Source organism: Mirounga leonina, unplaced genomic scaffold (assembly GCF_011800145.1).
Source record: "Mirounga leonina isolate KUSES-001 unplaced genomic scaffold, KU_Mleo_1.0 Mir_165, whole genome shotgun sequence".
Classification (NCBI taxonomy): domain Eukaryota; kingdom Metazoa; phylum Chordata; class Mammalia; order Carnivora; family Phocidae; genus Mirounga; species Mirounga leonina.
Genome location: NW_023270415.1, coordinates 648,932 through 664,624, shown reverse-complemented (window position 1 = coordinate 664,624; position 15,693 = coordinate 648,932). Strand labels below are relative to the sequence as shown.

General features: G+C 39.7%; 1 protein-coding gene across 1 annotated transcript in view; it reads right to left on the bottom strand.

Moving 5' to 3' along the window:
• The window catches only part of SPIDR (scaffold protein involved in DNA repair), a 549,318-nt gene that overhangs the window by 31,271 nt on the left and 502,354 nt on the right, over nt 1-15,693 (bottom strand). The window contains exons 11-13 of the mRNA XM_035011122.1: nt 10,861-10,948; nt 9,567-9,710; nt 9,415-9,474 (exon numbers count right to left, since the gene is read on the bottom strand). Coding sequence (XP_034867013.1) covers nt 9,415-9,474; nt 9,567-9,710; nt 10,861-10,948 — 292 coding nt within the window. The remainder of the gene's footprint in view (nt 1-9,414; nt 9,475-9,566; nt 9,711-10,860; nt 10,949-15,693) is intronic.

Here is a 15,693-nt window from a genome sequence, read left to right as displayed (position 1 = left end):
CCTCTTTCAGTCTTTCAAGGAACTAGCTCCTAGTTTCATTGATTTGTTCTGTTTATTTGATTTCTGTATCATTGATTTCTGCTTTAATCTTTAAAGATTGCTGTTCTTTTTCCAGCTCCTTTAGGTGTAAGGTTAGGTTGTGTATTTGTGTATTTGAGACTTTTCTTGTTTCTCGAGAAAGGCTTGTATTGGTATATACTTCCCTCTTAGGACCATCTTTGTTGTGTCCCAAAGTTTCTGAACTGTTGTGTTTTTATTTTCATTTGTTTCCATGTATTTTTTAAATTCTCCTTTAATTTCCTGGTTGACCCATTCATTCTTTAGTAGAATGTTCTTTAGCCTCCATATATTTGTGGTCCTTCCAAAGTTTTTCTTGTGGTTGACTTCAAGTTTTATAACATTGTGGTCTGAAAATATGCATGGTATGATCTCAATCTTTTTGTACCAGTTGAAACCTGATTTGTGACCCAGTATGTGATCAATTCTGGAGAATGTTCCATGAGCACTCGAAAAGATTCTGCTGCTTTAGGATGAAATTCTCTGAGTGTATCTGTGAACTCTATCTGGTCCAGCGTGTCATTCAAATCCCTTGTTTTGTTTTTGATCTTCTGCTTAGATGATGTGTCCATTGGTCTGAGTGGGGTGTTAAGTCCCCTACTATTATTGTAGTATTATCAATGAGTTTCTTTCTTTTTTTTTTTTTAAAGATTTTTATTTATTTGACAGATAGAGACACAGTGAGAGAGGGAACACAAGCAGGGGGAGCGAGAGAGGGAGAAGCAGGCTTCCCGCTGAGCAGGGAGCCTGGTGCGGGGCTTAATCCCAGAACCCTGGGATCATGACCTGAGCCGAAGGCAGATGCTTAATGACTGAGCCACCCAGGCGCCCCTCTTTTTTTTTTTTTTTTTTAAGATTTCATTCATTTATTTATGAGAAAGAGAGAGAGAACAAGTGGTGGGGAGGGGCAGAGGGAGAGAGAGAGAGAAAGAAGCTGACTCCCTGCTGAGCAGGAAGCCCGATGCAGGGCTCGATCCCAGGACCTGGAGGTCATGACCTGAGCTGAAGGCAGATGCTTAACCCACTAAACCATCCAGGTGCCCCTATCAATGAGTTTCTTTAATTTAATTTAATTTAATTTAATTGTTATTAATTGGTTTATATACTTGGCTGCTCCCAAGGTAGGGGCATAAATATTTACAATTGTTAGATCTTGTTGGATTGACCCTTTTATTATGATATAGTGTCCTTCCTCATCTCTTATTACAGGCTTTGGTTTAAAATTTAGTTTGTCTGATATAAGGATGGCTACCCCAGCTTTCTTTTGATGTCCATTAAGCATGAGAAATCGTTCTCCATCCCCTCCCTTTCAATCTGGAGGTGTCTTTGGGTCTAAAATGAATTTCTTTTAAGCAGAAAACCGATGGGTCTTGTTTTTTTTTTAATCCATTCTGATACCCTATGTGTTTTGATTGGAGCATTTAGTCCATTTACATTCAGAGTAATTCTTGAAAGATATGAAGTTAGTGCCATTGTATTATCTGTTGTCACTGTTTCTGTAGATGTCTCTGTTCCTTTCTGGTGTTTGTTACTTTTGGGCTCTCTCTTCACTGAAAGGATCCCCTTTAATATTTCTTGCAGGGCTAGTTTAGTGTTCACAAATTCCTTTAGTATTTTTTTGTCCTGGAAACTCTTTATCTCTCCTTCTATTCTGAATGACAGCCTTGCTGGATAAAGTATTCTTGGCTGCATATTTTTCTCATTTAGCATGTTGAATATGTCATGTCAGTCCTTTCTGGTCTGTCAGGTCTCTGTGGATAGGTCTGCTGTTAGCCTTATGTGTCTACCCTTGTAGGTTAAGGACCCCTTGTCCTGAGCTGGTTTCAGGATTTTCTCATCTCTGAAATTTGGCAGCTTCACTGTAATATGTCAAGATGTTCCTATTTTTGTTGATTTGGAGGGGGGTTCTGTGTGCCTCCTGCACTCGAATGCCTGTTTCCTTCCCCAGATTAGGGAAGTTTTGAGCTATAATTTGTTCAGTAAAACTTCTGCCCCTTTCTCCCATTCCTCATCTTCTGGGACCCATATAATACAGATATTATTTTGCTTTATGGAATCACTGATTTGTCTAAGTCTCCTTTTGTGATCTAATAGTTTTCTTTCCTTTTTCTTTTCAGTGTCCTTATTTTCCATCATTTTATCATCAATATCACTGATTCTCTCTTCTGATTCATTAATCCTCATTTTTATGGCCACCACTTGGGACTGAATCTCCGTAATAGCATTTTTAATTTCAGCCTGACTAGATTTTAGTTGTTTTATGTCAACAGTAAGGGATTCTCTAGTGTCTTCTATGCTTTTTTCAAGCCCAACTAGTATCTTTATAATGTTTTAAATTCTAGTTCAGACATCTTACTTATATCCATATTGATTAGGTCTGTGGCAGTGAGTACTAACTCCTGTTCTTTCTTTTGGGGGGTGAATTTCTCTGCCTTGTCATTTTGTCCAGAAATGAAAGGAAGAAAGAAAAAAAAAAAGAAAGAAAAAACCAGCAAAAACAACATAACAATAACAACAACAACTTTAGAAAGTGTTTCTGGTGTATGCTGTGTACTCTCTGCTGCTGTGTTTTGGCTGTTCTTTCCCACTGGCCCGTCCACTACAGTGTTCTTCCTTTGCTTGAAGTGGAGAGTGTTTGTACCTTTAACTAGGTGTGCTTTGATTTGTTTGTCAAGATAAGCCTAGGGAAGAAAAAAGAAAAGAAAAGAAAAGAAGAAAAAAAAATGGATGATCCTGGAAAAGGAAAAGCAACAAAAATGCAAACAGACAAAAAACTATAAGCTTCACATCTGCCATGTTTTTTCCCTCTCACTTTTGTTAATCCTCAAATCATATTCCTGGTTGTTCAAAATAGTTGGATGCTGTGTTCCAAGGATGAGGAAGCTCAGTGTCCCCTTACAACTCTGCCATCTTAACTCCAGTAATGATCTTTCTCTTTTATTCTTTATTTTTTATTATAATTTTCTTGTATCTACAAAACTTATAATGCCATTTTAAGTTCATTATAATGGTTTTTGCCCTTTCCCCTTGGTCAGGGTTTAGGATTCAGTATATCCAAATGGGGCCAATGATTTGCCTGGGAAGACCCTTGTAGTCAGCAGGGCTGGACCATGAGAACCTGGCTGGTCTGAGGTTCCGTTGGTGCTACTGGTGTGGATGGCATAATCAGGCTGAGGATTCCATTTGGCTGGCTGACAGGACTGGGCAGAGAAAGTGACTTGCATGTGAGGAACTGTGGGTTGGGGTGAAGGGGGTAGCTCACATGGTTGGGAGGTTGATTACAGATAGGAAATTAGAGTAATATTGAGGAAAATGAAAGCCACGTTTTCTCACTGTTGGATAAGGGAGTTATAAATACGGAAATAGAGAAACCTAGAGTCAATTCTGTGGTAATGATCTACAACTGGAGATATTGGTATAAAATCATGATTTCAGATATAGATGAATAGATGGAAAGAAATAGGTATGGATTTATGTGCATATGTGCATGAGTTTACACACATATACTTCTTTGCTCTATCTGTTGGGAGGGCCTAGAGACAATAACCTCCCAATATCAGCGAGCCCATCTAGTACCCAGACCTTTGCTTCTAAATATCATTCTCCATTAAAATCAACCATGGCTCCTTCAAGAGATGGCTGTTTCCAGAATAAAGCACAGATGAGTCTGAAACATCTTACTCTGTCAGAAAGTAAGGAAATACTTAAAGAATGATAGGGACACATCCAAAGGGCTCATGAAGCAGCTTGAATCCGGTAAATTTGAACATCCAAATAAACAAAAGTGAGATTATAATCCATTGAACAAAACTGAATCCACTGGTCCATACTGATATAAACAGTGAATACATAAATAGGGAAATAAGCACATAAGTATAGCTGAATGCCAACTACTAAACGTAAAAGGTATGTTGGACTTAGAAAACTACCATTTGACCACTACCAGAGTAATAACTCAGGCAAGATAGTCTCAATGCATCTTCCTATAAAATATTTGTTACATAGTTATTAATTTGTAAGTATGAGATACTTATTACTTAACTTTAGAGTGGCGAAGCCTAGAAAACACCACTTTTTTTTTCCCTTTTAAGTTCTTATTTAAATTCCAGTTAGTTAACATACAGTGTAATATTAGTTTCAGGTGTACAATTTAGTGATTCATCATTTACATACAATACCCAGTGTTCACTGTAAGTGCCTTCCTTAATACCCATCACCCATTTAGCCCATCCCCCCACCCACCTCCTTCCTCTCCAGCAACTCTCAGTTCTTTCTTATAGTTAAGAGTGTTTTCTAGGCAGCTCTTTCTGCCATGGGTCCTGTCCCCATGCTTTAATAATAATAAAAAAAAAGTCTCTTTTCTAGTTTGCCTCTTTTTTTCCCCCTTTGCTTGTTTGGTTTCTTAAATTTCACATATGAGTTAAATCATATGGTATTTGTCTGTCTCTGATGAACTTATTTCACTTAGCATAATACCCTCCAGCTCCCTCCACCCACATTGTTGCAATGGCAAGATACCATATTTTTTGATGGCTGAGTAATATTCATTTGTATATACAGACCACATCTTTAGCCATTCATCAGTCGATGGACACATGGGCTCTTTCCATAATTTGGCTATTGTTGATAGCTGCTATAAACATCGGGGTGCATGTGCCCCTTCAAATCTGTACTTTTGTATCCTCTGGATAAATACCTAGTAGTGTAATCGCTGGATCATAGCGTAGTTCTATTTTTAACTTTTTGAGGAACCTCCATACTGTTTTCCATTGTGGCTGGACCAGTTTGCATTCCCATCAACAGTGTAAGAGGGTTCCCCTTTTTCTGCATCCTTGCCAACACCTGTTGTTTCCTGTGTTGTTAATTTTAGCCATTCTGGCAGGTGTAAGGTGGTATCTCATTATAGTTTTGATTTGTATTTCCCTAACGATGAGTGATGTTGAGCATCTTAGAAAACACCTTCTTAATCAATTGATAAAATACCACAGCACTGGGACAAATCAACTGTGTGCCTCCTGATATGAAGACAGTATTTTTATGTGGTATTCCTGACAAAGATGCATAACCTGAATCTATTCATGAGATAACATCTGGCCAATCTACATGGAGAGATATTCTATTAATTACTGATCTCTGTTCTTAAAAACTGCCAAGGTCATAAAAGATAAGTGAAGATGCAGAAATATTCAATTTGAAGAAGAAGAAAGAGACATGACAACTAAGTGCAGTGCATGATACTGTATTGGACTGTGGAGTTATAAATGATTTGGGGGGAACAACTAGCAAAATCATATTTTAAAAAATGGTAGATATCTCAGGAAGGGCAAAGATTTCTACAAGATTATCTGCAGTTGGGAGTTTTTCTGACAATCTTCAAAGATTTTAGATACTCTTTGTAAATACCCTGGATTTGGCTTACTATCTCTTTTTCTTTTTCTTTTTTTTTAAGATTTTATTTATTTGACAGAGAGAGAGAGACAGTGAGAGAGGGAACACAAGGGGGAGTGGGAGAAGGAGAAGCAGCCTTCCCGCTGAGCAGGAAGCCCAATGTGGGGCTCGATCCCAGGACCCTGCCGAAGGCAGACGCTTAACGACTGAGCCACGCAGGCGCCCCTTACTATCTCTTTTTCAATCTCTCGATGAGCCAAAATGGTCTAATTTCCTTTTAAATTAACTATCAAATTATCTTTACCATTGGGGTATCCTCTGTAAAAAGATACAAATAACCAATTAATTCAAAGCAGTGCTACCAATCTAATTGTTAAAATTTTATTAAAAATAGATCTGTTCCACACAAAAATGCCCAATTATTTTTGACAAAGTTGCAAAAGCAATTCAACAGAAGAAGGACAGCCTATCAACAAATAATGCTGGAATAACTGGACATCCACAGGCAAAAAAAGGGAACCTTGACCTAAACTACATACTTTATTAAAAAAATCAACTCAGGGCGCCTGGGTGGCTCAGTTGGTTAAGTGACTGCCTTCGGCTCAGGTCATGATCCTGGAGTCCCGGGATCGAGTCCCACATCAGGCTCCCTGCTCAGCAGGGAGTCTGCTTCTCCCTCTGACCCTCCTCCCTCTCATGCTCTCTGTCTTTCATTGTCTCTCTCGCAAATAAATTTAAAAAATCTTAAAAAAAAAAAAATCAACTCAAAATGCAGCATGGACTCAAATGTAAAATTACAAATCTTCCAGAAAAGAACATAAAAGATAAACTTGGGTACCTAAAACTAGGCAAAAAGGCTTGCCTTGCCTTTATGACAAAAGCATGATCTATAAGAGGGAAAGTTAATAAATTTGACTGCATAAAAATGAAAAACTCTGCTCTGTAAAACCCCTGTTGAAAGGATGAAAAGACAAATTACAGACCCTGAGAAATATTTGCAAATCATATATCTGACAAAGGCTTTTTATATAGAATATATAAAGAACTTCCAAATTCAGCAGTAAGCAAAGAAATAATCCAAACAGGAAATGGGCAAAAGACATGTATAGACCTTTCACCAAAGAAGTTATATAGATGGCAAATAAATATATGAAAGGATTTTCAACATCATTAGTTCTCTGGATGAATCTCTAGAGAAAACAACAACAACAACAACAACCACACAACCAAATAGCTCCCAAAGGAGCTGTTACAGGTCAAATTGTGTCCCTCCAAAAAGATCAATTGAAGTCCTAACTCTAGTACCTCAGAATGTGACCTAATTTGGAAGTAAGGTCTTTACAAATTTAACCAAGTCAAGATGAAACCATGACAGCAGGCCCTCATCCAATCTGACTGGTGTCCTCATAAAAAAGGAAATTTGGACACTGATCCACAGAGGTAAGACCACATGAAGACACAGAGGGTGAGATGGCCATGTGCCTGGGGTGATGTGTATATAAAGCCAAGGAAGGCCAAGGATTGCTGGCAAACACGAGAAGCTGGAAGAGGCAAGGGAGGATTTTCCCCAGAGCTGTCATAGAGAGCATGGCCCTGCTGACACCTTGATTTCAGACTTTGAGCCCCCACAAGTGTGAAATGATAAATTTCTGTTGTTTTAAGCAATCTAGTTTTTGGTACTTTGTGCAGCTGGCCTAGGAAACAACACTGATATATATTGCATGGTTTCATTTGTGTAACGATCACAAAATAACATAATTATAATGATGACACCAGATCAGTGATGTCAGTTTCTTGGTTTGGGTGTTGTATGGTGGCTATTGTGGGCATGGGGTGTTAGTATGGGAGAGGGTGTACACTATATATTTCTTTGAAGTCTATTGTGAATCTATAATTACTATGAATCTAAAAAGTTAGAATAATTTTATTCAAAATAAAAGTTAAGGGGGTGCCTGGCTGGCCCAGTTAGTAGAGCATGTAACTCTTGATCCGGGGTTGTAAGTTTGAGCCCCAGGCTGGGTGTAGAGATTACTTAAAATATCTTTAAAACTACATCAAAAACTAATGATGTACTGTATGTGACTAACATAATAAAATAAAATATAACTTAAAAAAATAAAAAGAGTTAAATACAAAAAATATGTCTTTCACTTGCATGATTAGCCATTTGTATAATGGAAATACAACGGAATCTTCTTTGATAACTCAGGTTCTTACAGTGACTCATTGTGCCATTCTTTTTTTTTTTTAAAGATTTTATTTATTTATTTGACAGAGAGATAGAGAGAGAACACAAGTAGGCAGAGGGAGAGGGAGAAGCAGGCTCCCTGCAGAGCGGGGAGCCCAATGCGGGACTCGATCCCAGGACCCTGGGATCATGACCTGAGCCGAAGGCAGCCGCTTAACGACTGAGCCACCCAGGCACCCTCTCATTGAGCCATTCTTAAAGTCAACTGTCACTGTAGAGTGTATAGGTGATTGACTTGACCACACAGTGGCTCTGGGACTTAGCTTATTTCAATTTCTCCCTGAGGAAGCTGATTTCTGGTGATTCTCTGTCCCACAAAAACAGAATACAGGAGATAGAAAATTTTAGTGCACTGAGGAATCTGTTCCATTGGGTTCCAAGCCCCTACACTTCCTAAATACCACCAATTCTTTGGTACATACACCCACTGAAACCCATACTTGCTGGCAGACTGCACCTATGTTAGTGGAAGCATATTTCTTGGTAGAAAACTTCGGACAGGAGGGTATCAGTGTTTTCAACCAGCCACAAGGCAGGGTTCCTTCATCCAGTGAGACGGATGATCTGCAGTTTGTCTTGCTCTGTCCTGGGGCTCCCCTTCACTGGGGCCATTGTCAAGACTAGCAGTGGTGTATCTGACACCTGTTTTTTACTTTCCACCTCTGCTGTCAGCTGGGGCTTTGAGCAGGCGAGGCTCTGTGGGCAGGAACATGTGGTATACCGCCCCTGAGGACAGTATTCTATCTGCAGAGCAAATGGTGGCTGCACAGTGAACCACTGCCTGATGTCACAGCCCTACAACCTGGAATGTGTGTTAGAGTAATAGGAGTGTGCCAGAGGCCAAGCATGTCTTAAAATACTGAGCGTTCTGCAGACGGTGGGGGTGGGAGGGAGTTTGCAGTCAGCCTTCAGTTTGCTTCAGGGTTGGAAGGTAAGAGACACCTCAGGTGCCTGGACCTCCTCTTCACTATGGGCCTGTCCCTGTGTCTATTGAGCCACATTCTGGGATGGCTCACAGGAAGCACTGTGACTGACTAATGTCAATCACTCTCTTATTCCTCAGGAGATGTACCAATTCACTAAAAGGTGAACAGAGGAAAGGAAAACAAGGATTGAACAATGGGTTGTTTTGTACACCTCAGGTGACAGATTTGCATGGATGTTCCTCTCTGAGTTAAGGTCAACCAGAGGTTTCTTTTTTGCAGAACTTATACCATATGTTCCGCTTGCCAAAAACATCCCTTTCTCTTGTCTGCTTCTTGCTGATCTGTTGAGTGGGAAGGCAGCAAACTAGCAGCTCCTCTAGGCTGCAGCTCCCCAGCTCTGCTGAGGCCTCCCAGGGGCCGCAGGGCTTCCTTCCCCTATTGATGGCTCAGAGTTGTTGGACAGTTCTGACAGGTGCTAAACTCAATCCTGAGATTCCTTCCTCCCTCTCCTTTCTTTCCTTTCTACAATCTGTGTGCCAGAAAGGAACTCACAGTGCTGGGCTGAGAAACTTTCAGGTGAGCTATGCCTAGGTTGTTTCATACACAGTACTTACCACAGTGGCTGGCAGGCTGCACCTGCACAAGGAATGGATTAATTGCCTCAGCATGGATCATGCATAAATGGATTTTTAAAATGCTTTTCTATTTAGCACCCCATTAATTTCTGTGAGAGGTTATCCTTTAATAAACTTTATAACACCTTATCAGAAAGAGAAAGGAAGAGGGATTGATTACCTGTGGTCTTTGATAAATCACTCTGGCATAGAAACTGCAACGGGTACTAAGATCATTGGTCTGGAAAGGCATTGAAAATGATTAGAACACCCCACAGAGTACACATATACAGTAAAAATAATTAAAGACCCTGTTAGAAACACAGATGTTACCTGGAGAATTTCTCTTAAGAAGCGGGGAACTGGAGGCTGGTAAAGCTTAGAAATGGGGTCTTCTTCAATTATTTCAATTTGCCCCACATTTGGATGAGCAATGAGGATGTAACAGAAGCTAGGAGGAGGCACATGAATTTTTACCTGTTTAAAACGAAGGCAAAGGTAGAACGTAAATATGCTAGTAAAAGATTCAAATACACTATTAAGATCTACTCTTTAATATATAGGTATTTATTCACAGTTGCATTCTATTTCTCTGGAAAGTTGTATAAGAAATAGATTATGTTGTTTATCTCTAGGACCAAGGATAAGAACTTTGATACTTTTTGAATTTACCACGGATTCAAGACTTCATTTAAAAAATTCATTCTTCAGAGTATTCTTGAAAAAACCATTTAGAAACTTTTCCCTCTCAAATAATCTAGAATTGGGCATTTTTATTTTATTTTTTAAATTTTATTTTATTATGTTAGGTTAATCACCATACATTACATCATTAGTTTTTGATGTAGTGTTCCATGATTCATTGTTTGCGTATAACACCCAGTACTCCATTCAATATGTGCCCTCCTTAATACCCATCACCAGGCTAACCCATCCCCCCGCCCCCCCTAAAACCCTCAGTTTGTTTCTCAGAGTTAGAATTGGGCATTTTCGACAACTATTTTCCTGGTCTAGTACTGTACAGAGTCATAGTTTTAGCAGTCTGCTAGGAAGTCAGCTACCACACAAACAAGACAGCCCCCCATTTTTAGCTTTGGGAGCTATGGCCCAAAGTAGCTGCTAGTCAGTCTGCTGGATAAAACTCAGGATGAAGAAGAAGGGACACATTTTGATCAGTTTTGCTACATGTGAGCAACTACCATAAACAATTTGATGCAGCAGGAAAATGGAAATCCCTGGCTCACCTGGTGGTTGAAAGAATATCCATGGAATTTATTTATTAGGTTATGTGAGTTTGTGCTCTAATTGGTAACTGAGTGTTGGTTCTAATAGTGATTGGGAGGTGGTGGGGAAAACATCCTGTGTCTTAATTAGGACGAGGCTAAGACCCTAATTGTTGCAATGGCTGTGGCTTAAAAACATCGCCGTAAATTAACCGCAAGAAGAATGGAATTGCATAAGCAGAGAAAGCAGCCAGAGTTTGGACTTTGGAGTGAGGTGAGCAAGACTGAATCTCTGTCCTCCTGGCTCTCAGTCCCTGGACCTCCCCTTTTCAGAGATGTGGACTATGGGTGGGGCCTGGCACAGCAGGTAGTGACCAGGGGAAGCTCTTCCGATGGTGGCTTACCTCTTCGCAGGCTCGGCCATGGCCAGGTGCTTTCAGAGGCATCACTGGAGGCCACATGGTATCAATCAAACCGAAAAGCCCTGCTGTCCTGGAAAAAGAAAGGATGTTGTCCATAGTATTCATCACTTAAGTGCCTCTTTATGATCTGGTCATATGCAGTTTTGCCTAACAGACACCATCCCTAATGCCAAGGAGACACCATTCAGGATGCGTGGTGATTCAGATGGGGAAGACAGTGTCACACAGACCAACAGGCCTTTGAAACTGCACAAGAACAGGAAGGATATTGTTCATCAAATTATGATCCATCTCCCAATGAAATATTATACAGCCACTGAAATGGTTACATAGAAAATATTTAAAGACATGGAAAAATGTTTGATACCTTGCTAAGTGAAAAGCAGGCAACAAATTATAATGTCTTTATGTATATATCTATGCATGTACCCACATGTAATAAGCCAAAGGAAAAGGAGACTGAAAGATATAAAAAATGATTTTAGTGGGTATCTGAGTAGAGCTTAGAAGTGATATTCACTTTCTTCATTGGGCTTTTATGTGTTTCCTTTTTCCAAAACAGGTATGTGTTACTCACATAAGAAGAAAATTATCTATTTATCAAATTATCTAAAATAAAGAATATAGCCAGACACAAAAGGACAAATATATATTTTTTAATTAATTTATTTATTTGAGAGAGAGGGGATGAGAGACAGAACACGAGAGGGAAGAGGATCAGAGGGAGAAGCAGACACCCCGCTGAGCAGGGAGCCCGATGTGGGACTCGATCCCGGGACTCCAGGATCATGACCTGAGCCGAAGGCAGTCGCTTAACCAACTGAGCCACCCAGGCGCCCACAAAAGGACAAATATTTTGATTCCACTCATGAAGTTCCTAGGGCAGTCAAATTCACAGGGACAGAAAGTAGAATGGTGGTTGCTAGGGGCTGAGGGAATGGGAAATGGGCAGTTAATGTTTAATGGTTTGGAGTTTTAGTTTGGGAAGATGGAAACATTCTAGAGATGGATGAGAGTGATGGATGTACAATATTGTGAATGCACTCAATGCCACTAAAAATGGTCAAGGTGGAAAATTTTGTGTTATGTACATTTTACCACAATGAGAAAATCCTGTTTTAGTTGCTATAGGTATGAGTGTGTGTGCATACATGCACACATACATGCATATCTCACAAAGGCTTCTTAGATTTTGCTCTAAGTTTCAACAATATTAAGATATAATATGTTGTTTACTTTTTAAAAAGCTTGTGTCCTTAATAATTAATGTGACATATTATTTCTTTCAGTGTTTAATAGCAAGTACTGTTTTAGGTGCTTAGGATCTAGCAGTTAACAAACCTGAACAACTCAGAACCTGAAAATCATGTACTAGAACAAGACTCAAGCACTTCCCTACCTCCTTTTGGTTTCTTACACCAATTACAATAGAAAAAGCCCACGGAAGAGTGTGGCCCGTGACAAATACCCAGCTCAGTATCATTCCTGTGGATTTTCAGGTTCTGGGTCAAAATCAAGCACAAAAAATAAGCAAAGGCAGGGAATCACATGCTAAAAAAGGACTGCCTAGTGAAAATTCACTCTCTTTCTCTCATTTTTTTTTATTTTTTGTTTAAAATCTTTTATTTATTTATTTGACAGAGAGAGATACACAGAGGGAGCACAAGCAGGGGAAGTGGCAGGCAGAGGGAGAAGCAGACTCCCGCTGAGCAGGGAGCGTGATGTGGGACTCATCCCAGGACCCTGGGATCATGACCTGAGCTGAAGGCAGACGCTTAACCGACTGAGTCACCCAGGCGTCCCCCTCTCGATTATTTCTGAGAAGTACACTGCTGCAGCTATTTGTGTGAGTGAGGACAGGGTTAGGTGACCCAGGGCCAACTAAGGTCAGGAAAGGCTGTCAGGGAAGGTTCAGAGGTGAGCTCATTTGACTTCTCACTGCCCTTCACCAAGACTAAGGAACTGGGTGGGCCCACTGTGCCTCTGGGTGAGGGGAAGGGAGAGGGAGAGGGAGAACAGGACACGGACTGCCTGCTTTCTCCCTGTCTGCCATGGGCCCAGGACTTCCTGTTCCCGGCTTGGCTCCTTTCTTTTCACTGAGCATGCCTCCTGACTCATGTTCCTCCGCCATCCTCCCATGTTTGATGTGAGCTCCCCAGGGGATGGGCATGGATTTGTCCCAGTTACATTTCCACTGCTGCAGAGTAGTGCCCAGTTCATACAAAGTGATCAAAAAGACTTGGTTTGGTGAATGAATAACTGACACCCACTATCACAAGTGCCTACATACTTCATTGCAGAAATCAGACCTAGCACCTTTTTTTTTTTAAAGATTTTATTTATTTATCTGACAGAGAGACACAGCAAGAGAGGGAACACAAGCAGGGGGAGTGGGAGAGGGAGAAGCAGGCTTCCCGCTGAGCAGGGAGCCCGGACGTGGGACTCGATCCCAGGACCCTGGGATCATGACCTGAGCCGAAGGCAGACGCTTAACGACTGAGCCACCCAGGCGCCCCAGACCTAGCACCTTTAATATGTTCATTTCCTATTTGTCAGTCTGAGAAATGCAATGTTCGAGCACAAACAGCTATTTTCTACACCAATAAATTTCTAAGACAAAACTAAGATGTTACTCAAGCCCCTTGTTTAAGAGGGAGTGGGTGCAGCATGGGCCTTGGAGTCAGACCTGTGTCTCGCTCTAGCTCAGCCTGTTATGTACTATGACACCTTAAAGTTGCTGAATTCCTGGCCCTTCTGTCTCCTCTTCTCTAAAACTGGGAGAGACCAGCATGTAACTGCTGTTACTGCTAGGAGTGAAATAAATAATGCATGTACAGCATCTATGAGGGTTTCTATGCTCAGAATACATGTTTCTGTTGTGTGGAGTCCCATAAACACCATGGCGACAGGGTTTCTGTGGTCAGTTAGGGTTGCGGTGTGCAGCATATCTGTGGCTTAGCAGGACACCCTGGAGTGGTAGACTCTGGAAAACCTTGTGTAAAAGACACATGTAAAACCTGGACAAATGGAAGTTTCTTCAATTTATAACCATGAAATCCTTTTTGGTGTAGTCACTATTAATATCCCAAGAAATCAGTGTTCCCTTGGAATTATCTTTGAGAAGTGCTGTACTACGAACATAGTCTTAGAAAAGTTCTATTTGAATTTAATGATGCTAATTTAGAGGATGCTGCTAATGGCTAATTTTAAAAGTTTGTACTGGTTACAAATTTATATTTCAATGTAGACTCTTATGTATAGGATCCCTACGCATTAAATAAAAAGCTTAGTCTTATAAAAAATCAGCTTCTCTCCTGTCGTGGAAAATAGATATGATTCAGAGGGCTGTTGTTGTTGTGTGAACTAGAACCTTCGTCTTGGGCAAGACACACGTTCCTCGAAATGACTCCAGCCTCTGAGTGGGACAGACTTTGTGCTGAAGCTAACTTTTGGCAGAATTAGAGTGTATTGTTCTTCCCACTTCAGTTCATTCCCTTCCATTCATTTTTGCAAAAGGTTTCACTTTGTTGCATAGGAAACTCATTCTTAAAAGCCATCCCTTTAAAATATGTTTCAAACAACAAACAAGCTGCCTGACAGGGTAGAGGCTACCAAAAGTTTGTATTTTAATTTTTAAAAAACTTTACAAAATAAATATTTAATTAAAATAGAGAAAAAGGACATATAAAGTCATTATGTTTATAAATATGATTAAAAAATCTGAAAATGTCATTTTGCCAGAATAAATTTCTTAGGATATATCTTAATTTATAGATTGCATAAAGTGAATCTGCAGAAAAATTTGGGTCACATCTCAGAAAATTAGGCAGCTTCTATAGCTACATTTTTATTTATAGTAACAGATGTGCTTTTTAAATGGGAAGACATCAAGATACATGCACATATTAAAATTATATTTACCAAATTGCACACTTAAAATACATTTTGTACATTTCGTTATGTACATATGTACATATCGTTATGCATATATATTTTTTACCACAGTAAAAAATTATATTTACCACAAAAAATAAGTAGTATTTTGATTGGGGTCTCTGGGGACTGTTGATAGTTCATAAAAAGGGTATCCTTTCTGTGTGAGATGTGATGCAATATGAACACCCCAAATTCTTTACTGTACCATAGGAACATAGAAGGTGGTATAAACCCCATTTTTAAAAGAGATATGTCACAAATGAAAAAATTCATACTTTTCAAGTGTACATTGCACTGATTTTTAGTGTATTCATAGAGTTGTACAACTTTCACCACTACTTTCAGAATGTTTTATCATGCCAATACTATCCCAGATACACTCCCTGCTGTGCCCATTAGCAGTCACTCTTGCTACTGATCTACTTGCTGTTTTTATGGACATTGTAAATAAATGGAATAATATAATATGTGGTCTTTTGTGTCTGGTCTCTTTCACTTAGCATAATTTTTTTAAGGTTCATCCATGTTATGGCATGTGTCAGTACTGCCCACTCCTTTTTTGGCTGAATAATATTCCATGGTATGGATATTATCCATTCATCAGTTTGTGGACATTTGGGTTGTTTCTATTTCTCAGCTGTTATGAAAACTGCCTCTATGAACATCCATGTACAAGTTTCTGTGTGGACATACATTTTCAGTTCTCTTGGGTAGATAACCTAGGAGTGATTTGCTGGGTCATATGGTAATTCTGTGCTTAACTTTTTGAGGAACTGCCAAACTGCTGTACACAGTGCTGTACCATTTTACATTCCCAACAGTGTGGGGGGTTATAAATCCAATTCTGCTTTCAAGTTAAATACATATATTTTCTAAAAT